Genomic DNA, 12,250 nt, shown 5'->3' with positions numbered 1-12,250 from the left:
ACCAGTGACAAGGCTGCCCCGTTCGAAGCCCTCTACGGACGCAAGTGCAGATCCCCTCTGTGCTGGGCCGATGTAGAGGACACGCAGCTAGCCAAGAGTCAAGTCCCCGGCAGTGCTCTCATTGGTTCTGAAATCATCTGCAAAACCACCGAGAAGATTATCCAAATCTGAGAACGACTGAAAACTTCACGAGATAGACAGAAGAGTTATGCCGATAATCGAAGAAAACCTATGGTATTCCAGGTTGGAGATCGTGTCCTGTTGAAGGTCTCACCCTAGAAAGGCACGATACATTTTGGGAAGCACGGGAAACTTAACCCGAGGTATATCGGACCTTTCGAGATCCTCACTAGGATCGGTCCTGTAGCCTATAAACTCCGATTACCCTAAGATATTAGCAACATCCATCCCGTCTTCCACGTCTCTAATCTTAAAAAGTATTTATCCGATAAAACCCTCGTGATCCCTCTTGATGAAATTGAAATCAACAAAAACTTGAACTTCGTGGAAGAACCAATCGAAATCATGGATCGAGAGATCAAATGTACGAAACAAAGCTGCATCCCGATAGTGAAGGTTCGCTGGAATGCCAAGCGGGGACCCGAATTCACTTGGGAGCACGAAGACTTGATGAAACAGAAATACCCGCATCTCTTTCCAAATCCATGATTCATATCCTAATTTTGAACTTCAGGACGAAATTCCCTCTAACGGGGGGATAATGTGACAACCCGAAGTTTATTCCATCACTATAACCCATATTTGTCAATAAAACTCGTCTTTATCGAATTGTTTCGTTTACGTTTTTGGATTAAATCATTTAAATTGAGACTTTTATTATGACTTCATGAGTGTCCAAACACATTAGAAACACGTGAAAACATCTTCGATATTCAATTGGAAAACTTTTAGTTACGGCCATGTCGGGTTACAAACACTTAATCGGGTACGACCATAAGCCTCGTTTAACGTCAGTATCGGGTAGATTTCCACCGCGCCTCAAAATTAAACCATATATATAGTTGAGAGGACTTCGTTTGAAGCTTTTTCACTCTCTCTCTACTCTCTCTCTACAATCCAAGTTTTGATCCAAAACCACCCATTTCAAGCTCCAAATTGGTAAGTAATCCATCGTAGCTTATAGATTAGCTTGTTTAACTTAGAAATTTGTGTCAAAATCATCCAAAAGGACCAAAGACATGTGTTTACGGTCTTGGAACAGCCCCAAAACCGCAAACACCCATAAATGGGGTTTTGGAGCCCCAAAACCCTTCCAAACCACTTCTAGAGCTTAGTTATGACTTAGGGGCTTACATGAATGGACTTAGAACACCAAAATCATTCCATTTGGGGAGTAAACATGAGTTTACGGCCCAAGAACATGCTTGGACCGTAAAACCTCATTCATGGGCCGTGAACACCATTTAAGGTGTTAAAATTCGCCTAAAACACCTCCCATGCCTTGGAATGATGTCTAGAACCAACACCCATTATGTTAGGGACCTTAATCTTGAACAAAACCACATCCTTAGGAGATTACGGCCATAAACCCCCCAAGGAATGGTTCCTGGTCCGTAAACTCCTATAAAGTGGTCAAATGGTGCCCTAACTGTTGGATTAGTGTCTAAGCCTGTAACCATATTTCGTAAGTACTTGACGCGATTGTGCATGGTCCTTTTGGGTTACCTTCCCCAAAGCAACTTGACTGGAGAAATAATAGAGAAAGAGAGAGAGGTTATTATTATTTATTAATATGTTATAAGAATAATATATTAAAGGAGAAATCATATTTGTTTAATTAATATTGTTCAATAATTGATTAGGAATTAATTTTGTGATCAAGTGTAATTAATTAAACTAGAGGGGCTAAATTGTAATTATGTTATAGTTACAAAGTAGGGTAAGGATTATCCTAGATATGGGTTGGACGAAATCTAGAGGATATGAATTCTTGAAATCGTCCAAAGATATGGGCTTTCAAGGCTTATCTTATTGTTACTTGGTGGACAAGCAACTAGATAAGGATAAGGACTGAAACCCTAATCTCAACCCTATATAAAGACCCCTAAAGCCTCATGAATTCGTCCACTTGATTCTAAGAGATCATAGAGCCGATTTCTACCTCCCTCTTCTCTCTTTATATCTTCTCCAATTGCTTGTGGTGTTTGTGAGCCATTAGAGGCACTACACTTGTGGTGCTTGCTTTCAAGACTTAGGGTTTGAAGAATTAAAGTTGTTATTACAATATAACAACAAGAGGTATGTAATCTAACCTTCTTGGTGAATTTAGATAATGGTAATCATCATTAGGGTTTTATTATGTGTTCATAATGTTGTGTATCTAATAGTGAAAACATAGATCCAATTCTAGGGTTGCATGCACACATAGGATTGTTTGTACAAAACCCATCAGTGGTATCAGAGCCTTTGGTTAACTTGTTTTAAATTAGTATTATAAAATTTTATGAACTTGACATAATGCGGTTTATTGCCAATAAACCCTAGGAGGCTAGGATTTTCGAGATTAGGGTTTCCAAACCCTAATTTGCAAAAGTTTGAAAAAGATTTTCAAATCCTTTCCTTAAGCCTTTAGATTTCGAAATCTAGTGTCTGAGGTTGCTTCACCACTTGACTCTTGAAGCTCTTTAAAGTCAATTTGCCTCCCACTGTCTCCTTGGTTTATAAATTCTCTCTCTCGAAAGACCCATCTCCTTGCCACAAATACCACATTCTCACCGGGTCTGTAGAAGAGGTAACCAAAAGAGTTTTGTAGGTAGCCGATGAAAATACACCGCTCACTTCGAGGTTCGAGCTTGTCTTGAGTCTCACGTCTCACGAAAGCCTCACAACCCCAAATCTTGATGTGGTCTAATTTGAGAACTTTCCCAGTCCACATCTCATGAGGTGTTTCGGCAACCTTCTTGGTAGGGACTAGATTAAGGATATTGGCGACAGTCTCTAAGGCATACGCCCAGAATGAGATTGGTAACGAAGCTCCACTCATCATGGAACGAACCATGTCCAACAAGGTTTGATTGTGCCTCTCAGCCACACCATTAAGCTGTGGTGTTCTGGGAGGTGTCAATTGTGAAACAATTCCACATTCCTTAAGATAGTCAAGGAACTCTGTACTAAGATACTCTCCTCCTCAATCAGATTGAAGCATCTTAATGTTCTTGCCCAATTAATTCTCCACTTCCTTTTTAAACTCTTTGAACTTTTAAAAGGTTTCTAACTTATGCTTCATTAAGTAGACATAACCATATCTACTGTAATCATCAGTAAAAGTCACATAGAAGTGGTTAGCATCCCTTGTGACGGTTCTGAAGGGTCCACACACATCTATGTGTATGAGGTCCAACAAACCTTCACCCCTAGCACAAGTACCAGTGAAGAGTGGCTTTGTCATTTTTCCAAGCAAACAAGACTCGCAACTATCATTTGACCTTAAGTTAAATGACTCCAAGACTCCAGTGTTCTGGAGTTGCCCTATGCGTTTCTTGTTAAGATGTACAAGACGAAAATTCCACAAGGATGCTTTATCCAAACTAATGGAAGAATCGATATGTAATACATTATTTCCTAAGTTATCTACAAACGACATAGTTTCATATACACCATCATAAGGTAATGCTTTAAAATAAAAGACATTATTAAAGAAAGCATTAATACCATCACTATCATTATCAAATGAAAAGGTAAAACCTTGTTTTTACAAACCATGAAAGGAAATAATATTTCTCGCAATTTCAAACGAGTAACAACACTTATGCAAATATAATACTAATCCACTACTTAGCAACAAAGAATAAACTCCAATCTTGGTGACAGGCGAAGCTTTCCTATTCCCCATGATCAAGTTTATCTTCCCATGCTCCACATTCTCACTTCTTCTTAGTCCCTGCAAATCAGTACATATGTGAATACCACATCCTGTATCAAGGACCCAATAATTAGAATGGGGTGAATTATTAGACAATATAGTGTATGTACCTGCATGGGTACATACACTATAACACTATAAGCTCTAAGCTTAGTTAGTTCCCCAAAATACCTTAAACACATTTCACATAACACTATAAGCTCGAAGCTTAGTTAGTTCCCCAAAATACCACACACAAATAATTAGCCTCTCATGGCTATATCTTTATAAGGACCCTCCGGTAATGTGTCTTAGTGAAGACCCTCTGGTCTCACAGCTCGGGTCGGACCCTCCAGTCCAGTATCTCAGTGAAGACCCTCCGATCTCACAACTCGGTTTGGACCCTCCGGTCATAACTCAATAAGGCACAGGAGTAATATACAACATAAAGAACATATACAATATACATAATATCACATAACTCAGTATAAACACATAAGACCCTCCGTTCAATAACTCAGATAAGACCCTCTGATCACACAATATTACCTACTCAGGTAAGTATAGTGAGAAGACTCACCTCATAGGTAGAACGAGTATGTCTCGTACTTAACGGTAGGTCTAGACTCCGCCTACATATATAATAATCATCTCTAATTAAGAATCTAAAATAAGAACTACCAAGCTAACTCCTTTTTCTCGAAAAGGGTGAAAGACCATTTTACCCCTCCATGGTCTCCAAAATCCATAACTTGACCAAACCCTAACAGTCAACGAAAATCAACACTCGAGTCAACAGTCCATGTTGACCTAACTCATCGAGTGCATCTATGCAACTCGTCGAATTCCTTATGTTCTGAGAAAAGTAGGGAAAATCCATCTCAACACACCGAGTTGTCTCACCAACTCACCGAGTTTGTCACGCATCCAGACTATCGGGGAAAACCCTAACCAACTCGTCGAGTTCCTTCAAGCCATTCTCTTATTCGGACGTTTTTAAGCAAGACTAAGGCCCTAAACACTAGATGTAGCCTTATAAGGCTGAAGTACCACGTAAAGTTGCAAACTTTATGTCCATGCATGGCATCTAGAGCTATGTTTGCCAACACAAAGCTCAATAAAGGGTTTAAGGCATGGAAGTTGGCCAAAACTGGATAAAGCATGAATCTTTAGGCCTAAAGGAGCTAGTATTGTCCAGATCTGAAGTCTCATCTTCAAAGCATGCTCCAACAACTAAATGAATCAAAAAGAAGGTAGAAATGACCCTAAACTCTCTAATGAAGAGATCTAACAAACAAGTGATAAATTTAGTGGATTTTTACCTCCAAATAGCCGTTAACACTGAAAGAATGTTGCATCCACAAACTCCTGCTCGTTCTAAGCCTTTTGCTCCTCAAGCTCCTTCAAAGAATACACCACAACACACCTTTAGCCTCTCTCTCTCACAGACGATAATAGCTCGATTAGGGTTTCTCTCAGGATGCTAAGGTGATGAGGGAGGTGGAATATAGGGCTTAACGTCCTTTAAACAGGGTACAAACCCTGAAAATTAGGGTTTTCTCACTCAGCTCCAAGTCGTCGAGTTGCCTTTAAAATCTATGCGACTATTTAAATCTCTACTCGGCGAGTTGGGGCCTCTAACTCGTCGAGTTTCCCTACCAAAATGAATAAAAACAATTTAAATTTATACTTAGGAGTTGGGACGTTTTATATATATATATATATATATATATATATATATATATATATATATATATATATATATATATATATATATGATGACGTACTCCATAGAGGCTCGTCGTGGCGTGACTAAACGCAATGGTATCTCGACTAGCGAGGCGGCCGCTGGCTTGAAAATATTAAAGAAGGAATAATTGAATGACACTGCCCAACTAAGACTACGAGCTAACATGAAGGAGCGTCGAGGAGAGACCCTAACAAGACATATGGAATGATCAGATATCATTGATAACCAGCCACTGTGTCATCTAGGGGAAAGTCTCTTACTCTCCATGTAGGCTATAGTGTCTAACCGGAGATTCCTCAACCAACTGGAGTCTCGCTAGCAGAATGACGTCGCAACAATATATATATATATATATATATATATATATATATATATATATGAGGAAAGCGAATATACATTACAGCCCCACCTAAGCTTAGGTACTAAACCTTATGAAAATATGTTGTTTTACTATATAAAGATTGCAGTTAGGGGATTCACGATTAACAATTAAAGATATAGATTCAAGATCGACACAATAGTTTAGATAAAGTAGCAAGAATATTGATTATCTTTGATCTTCATGATAGTGGAAAAAAGTAATGTTCACTGGGGTAAAGTAATAAACGATAATGTAGGAAAGAAAATAGAGATGGTAAACGATAATTAAGGAAAGAAATGTTATCGATGATGATATATTTACCAAGTGAATATAAAATCGAGTACATTTACTAAGTTAAAACATCATATTTTATAGGTTTAGTAACTAATCTTAGGTGGGGCTGTAATGTATATTGCCTATATATATATATATATATATATATATATATATATATATATATATATGGTAAGGTTCAATAGAGAATCATAATTAACCAAGGAACCAATGTTTTTTTCAACTTTTAGAACTTATTTTTTATCAAAAAAAAATAAAAAACTAAAAATACAGAAATTAATAACTTTTTATCCTTTTTCCAATGATATAAAATTAATTTTTTTTTTGTTTTTTTTACGTCAAATTCACAATGTGAATCTTTGAAAATTCACAACGTGAATCTGGATTCATACGGTGAAACTGAAAAATATTTTTCACATTCACAATGTTAATATATGAATTTAGATATTTTTAAATTTTTCTTTCGATAAAGAATAAGCTTTAGAAATTGAAAAAAAGATTTGGTTCCTTGAAGAACCCATAATTATGGTTCTCTATTGAACTTTTCCCTATATATATATATATATATATATATATATATATATATATATATATATATATATATATATATATATATATATATATATATATATATATATATACCTTTAAAAGCATTTACAAGAAAAATAAGATGATTCACAAGAAATTTTTTTAGATGCATAATCTCTTAGCAAAAAATGAAATGAATCATTAGATGATTCAAAAATAAGATGATTCACAAGAAAAAGTTTCGAAAAAAATACCTTCATGATTCATTTTTATGTAAATCAAGAAAAAAATTCACTTTTCTGACAATTTTAGTGAATATCAAGAAAATCATCATAAAAATGAATCATCGAAATGTTTTTTCGGGATTTTTTTGGTGAATCATGTTATTATTGATTCATTTAGTGTTTCATTTGTTTTTTTTGCCAAAAAAATAAGTCGAAAAAAATTTCTTACCTTCCTACCAAAAATTTTTTTTACCGGATATATATATATATATATATATATATATATATATATATATATATATATATATATATATAGTTTATCTCTGCATTTTTAGTGGAGATTTGTGTCTCTATAACTGCTTTGACGGATCAAAAAACTGATTTATATATAACGCTAGTTGTGATACCCGTATAATATGCGGGTTGATTAAAACAAAATGGTAAATACAAATGATTAAACATGAAGTTTTATTTAAATTATAAATTTGAAATAAGTATAAATTAAAAAAAATGAAAAAATTAAATTAAAATTATGTGTTTAGTTATCAGACCCGTATATTAAATGTGTTAATTATAACTAAATTTTAAATACGAAGGTTTCAATTGTAAATTTATTTAAAATTGAAATTGAAGTTTGAAATTTGAAATTTAAAATTTAAAATTTGAAATTAATATACTTATTATGGTATGTTTAATTTATAGAAAGTAAATTAATGGTATATATTCAATAATAATAAATGAAGTAAATGACAAGTGAAAAATATATCTCAAAATTATGATAAAATGACATGTGGCATAATGCATGAGAGTGTGACAAGTGACAAAAAAACTCTTCATTTATTAGAGAGGACTTGTTTGTCTATATCTATATATCTATCACTAGAAAATAGAACGAATCAAACAATAAATATTCCTATTGTATAGATAATAGATAATACTAAACAAATGGTTGTTGATTTTGTTTCCAAACTTTAATAGACTTAAAAAAAAAAAAAAAAGAGTGTGCTTTGACAATTGAATTCGTGAAATACAATATGTATGGTTACAAGTCATTAATGTTTACCGAAAATTAATGATGTGGACCAAAATTTGTAATTTGTCAAACAAATCCAACAACTTACAGATCAACATTCCAGGGTGTCTTCGATGGCTTTTTTTCTATTCTAAAGGAATTAATTACATACCATTAAATTAATTCTGTTATTCTGAAGTAGACAGGACTCTATTTTGCTTTGTCATCGTTCCATCTAGTCTTTAGAAAACAACTTTAGCCATCAAAAGATTGAATTTTTTGTCGATCTCATGCTAAGTAAGTAACGTTATTAGTCATATTTTTTTTTTTATATTGTGAAGCTACATTAATTAAGTTTTTCTAACAATTGCGCGGTCTGTTGAACCAATAATAATCGAAACGTGTTTGTAGACAATTTAACTTTTATACAGTTTGACGGGGAAGTTATATCAAATGCACTATTAGATCAATTATTAACATATAACATTGTAGATATATGGAATTCAAGGAGTTGTATATTCCTTATGGAAAAATCGAACATGAAATCTTCACATAAATGCTTTCCATATGACAGAAAAAATTGTGACCTTGTCAATTTAGGGAAAATAAAATAAATGACACAAGAAAAAGGTAGTTCAAGTATAAATTAGGAGGGACACATACCTCAACTTTCAGAAACCATTATGGCAAAGCCAATATTGTCTTCTTCAAACTTCTTATTTTCCTCACTAACTCTACTATTCATTACACTCTCCCCCATACAAAACTTTGTTTCTGCTTCTTTGGATGAAGCCAATGCTCTTCTTAAATGGAAATCAAACCTTGAAATCCCAAACAACTCGTTGCTCTCTTCATGGCTTCTTCCCCCAACGAATTCGAGTGCATCGTTTCCATGCAATGCTTGGTTTGGAGTAGTTTGCAATGCTGATGGGATCATTCAAAATTTGAATCTCACATCATCTAGATTAACTGGTACGCTTCACCAATTTTCATTCTCTTCCCTACACAATCTTACGCATTTAGATCTCAGCATAAACAATCTCTTTGGGCCTATCCCACCAGAAATCCGACTCCTGTCCAAACTTGTCTATCTTAATATTTCAGTGAATAATTTTTATGGAGTAATCCCACATGAAATAGGAAACCTCCGCCAGCTAACCGACTTGGACCTTTACAGAAACAACCTATATGGTTCCATTCCGAATGAAATAGGAAACATGGTGTCACTTAATGGCATAAGCCTCTCCTCAAACAATCTATCAGGCTTAATTCCATCATCATTGGGTAATTTGACATCTTTGAATCTCCTTTATTTGTTTAACAATAAATTCTCTGGTCGCATTCCTAATGAACTTGGGAATTTGAAGTCTCTCACTGATCTTGCGTTGAGTCTAAATCAATTTAGTGGTTCAATTCCTTTATCACTAGCAAACCTGAGCAACCTACAGTATCTATACCTCGGTCGCAATAAATTATCTGGTTCAATTCCACAAGGTTTGGGAAGTCTAGACTTGCTTACCCTACAGGTAGCCGAGAATCAATTGTCTGGCCATTTGCCCAAAAATTTGTGCCATCGAGGAAAGCTTCAGTTTTTAACAGTAAATAGCAATCAATTCACTGGTCCTATTTCAAGAGACTTAGGGAATTGTCCTAGCTTAATTAGAGCTCGTTTTGATCAAAATCAATTCAATGGAGATATATCGAATAGCTTTGGCGTCTATCCAAGCTTAGATTACCTTGATATCAGTCATAATAATTTTCATGGGCAGATTTCTCAAAACTGGAGTAAAAGCAAGAAATTGACAGCCTTAGATATGGGATACAACAACATCAGTGGTTACATACCTCAAGAGTTTGAAAATTTAACTCAACTACGAAGGCTTAATCTTTCTTCAAATAATTTGAATGGTCAGATCCCAAAGGAGTTGGGCAAGATGACAAGAATGTTGTACCTGTCTTTGGCTGATAACCAACTTTCAGGTATTATACCTCTGGAGCTTGGATCACTGCATGATCTCCTTGCTATCGATCTGTCTTCAAATAGATTAAATGGCTCGATACCAAGAAGTGTTGGTAATTGGACATACATCTACAACTTGAATCTCAGTAACAACAAGCTCAGTGAAAAAATTCCATCTGAGATTGGTAAATTAGTTCAGCTTACAGAACTTGATTTATCTCATAATTTGCTCACAGAAGAGATACCATCTGAAGTTCAAAGTTTGCAAAATTTGCGAAAGTTTGATCTTTCTCATAATAGATTATCTGGTTCTATTCCTAATGCTTTTACAAATTTTCCTATTGGGATTGATGTCGACTTGTCTTACAATGAGCTCACAGGTCCAGTTCCCGACAGTGCCAATTTTGTGAATGCATCCATACAAGGCAATCAAGGTTTGTGTGGAAATGTTACAGGAATGAAACTTTGTGCAAGTCAAATTAATAAGAAGAAAAATGACCACTTTCATCATAGACTTATCCTTGTAATTGTGCTCCCTCTTATTGGGGCAGTTTTACTTGGTTTATTGATATGTGGCTTTATTGCTTATAAAAAACAAAAGAAAATTTCTCCACAGAAACCATTGAACGAAGAAAGAGGTGATTATTTCTCCATTACCAATTTTGATGGAAAAGTAGCGTATGATGATATATTGAAAGCAACAGATGATTTTGATGAAGCATACTGTATTGGGACCGGGGGATATGGCATTGTTTACAAAGCCGAGCTACAACCTAACAATGTGGTTGCTGTTAAGAAACTTCACTCATCATCTGAGAATGTTGATCATAATGGATTCCTTAATGAGATACAAGCTTTAACGAACATAAGGCATCGACACATAGTGAAACTCTATGGATATTGCTCCCATGCCCGTCACTCACTTTTGATTTATGAATACCTTGAAAAGGGAAGCCTTAGATCAATCTTAAGAAGCAATGTCTTAGCAGAAGAATTGGATTGGTTGAAAAGGGTAAATATTGTAAAGGCCGTAGCCAATGGTTTGGCTTATATGCATCACGACTGCTCACCTCCTATAATTCATAGAGACATTTCCATTGGCAACATCCTTATTGATTCTGATTATGAGGCACATATTTCTGATTTTGGCACATCCAAGCTTTTAAAGCTAGACTCATCTAACTGGACAGCAATTGCAGGCACCTATGGTTATATCGCGCCAGGTAACAGAATATTGTGACTGTATTTATATATCTTCTTAAGTTTCATGTTGTGTCTAAAGATGTATATGTACATATATGTATCTATGTTAGAATCTTGTGTGGTTGATATAGCTTTTTTATTGTTTTTGTCTTTTTTTTTTGGATGTAGAGCTTGCTTATACAATGGTCGCAACTGAGAAATGTGATGTGTATAGCTTTGGAGTTGTTGCACTAGAAGTGATTATGGGAAAGCATCCTGGAGAGCTCGTAACATCTTTACCAACATTGTCTGCTGATTATTTGGTGCCAGAAAATGTGGGAGATAGTCGGATACCACCTCCTTCATCACAAGTTGAGAAACAAGTTAAGTCGGTGCTGAGTCTCTCAAGAGCATGTTTGAACTCCAATCCACAAGAAAGACCTACAATGCAACAAGTTTCAAATATGTTAATGAAGGATCTGCATTAAATTGACATCTGTTGCCTAATCAATACAGTCTACTTTCAGTGTTCTTTACTTTTCTCAAGTTCCCTATTTTCATCTTGTCAATATGTATTCATTTGAATGCCTTCTTGTGAAGAAACTTTACTTATTGTTGGTGATTTGTTATCATCAATATTATTTAAGTGTAATAGGATTACTTTGTTGACCAAAGGTGATCTTGATAAATATTAAACAAGTAAGGAATGTGTGGAGTACACACTTGTTTAAGTTTGATCAAGTTTTCAAAGTACACTATCATTTAGGGGCGAAGCCCCTAAACGAACGGGGGTCCGGGGGCAGCGCCCCTGGGAGCGGGGTCCAAGGGGTAGAGCCCCTGGTTGGGGTCGAGCTGTCATATGACAAAAAATGCATCAGAAAATCGTATTTTCAGAGAATTGACCATTGTTTGACCCTTATCCAAACTTCCGTTTTATGTCAGTTTTTACAGTTTATGACAGTTTGAAACTGTCATATAACAATTTTCAGACAAAGATCATAAATTCGGTTTTTGGTCTCATTTTCTGGTACAGACGAAATCATCATCAAAGCATTCTAAATTCTTGTCTCTCTGAGT

At 35.2% G+C, this 12,250-nt stretch overlaps 1 protein-coding gene across 1 annotated transcript; it reads left to right on the top strand.

The window, feature by feature from the left end:
* Nucleotides 1-8,714: 8,714 nt before the first annotated feature.
* LOC145095468 (uncharacterized) lies at nucleotides 8,715-11,904 on the top strand. Its single transcript, XM_079033340.1, has 2 exons — nucleotides 8,715-11,214; nucleotides 11,363-11,904. Exons 1-2 carry the CDS (start codon nucleotides 8,715-8,717, stop codon nucleotides 11,659-11,661), a joined length of 2,799 nt encoding a protein of 932 aa, XP_078889466.1. The 3' UTR covers nucleotides 11,662-11,904.
* The last annotated feature ends 346 nt before the right edge of the window (nucleotides 11,905-12,250 follow it).

This window comes from Lactuca serriola, chromosome 3 (genome assembly GCF_051521515.1).
Source record: "Lactuca serriola cultivar US96UC23 chromosome 3, Lser_US96UC23_V15, whole genome shotgun sequence".
Classification (NCBI taxonomy): domain Eukaryota; kingdom Viridiplantae; phylum Streptophyta; class Magnoliopsida; order Asterales; family Asteraceae; genus Lactuca; species Lactuca serriola.
Note: the sequence above shows the minus strand (reverse complement) of the source record. Positions and strands in the feature narration are given on the sequence as shown.

Bases quoted from the DNA above. Each gene is read 5' to 3' on its own strand.
- LOC145095468 (XM_079033340.1), top strand. From the start codon at position 8,715: ATGGCAAAGCCAATATTGTCTTCTTCAAACTTCTTATTTTCCTCACTA. The intron at 11,215-11,362 runs GTAACAGAATAT...TTTTGGATGTAG, and splicing joins CTATGGTTATATCGCGCCAG to AGCTTGCTTATACAATGGTC.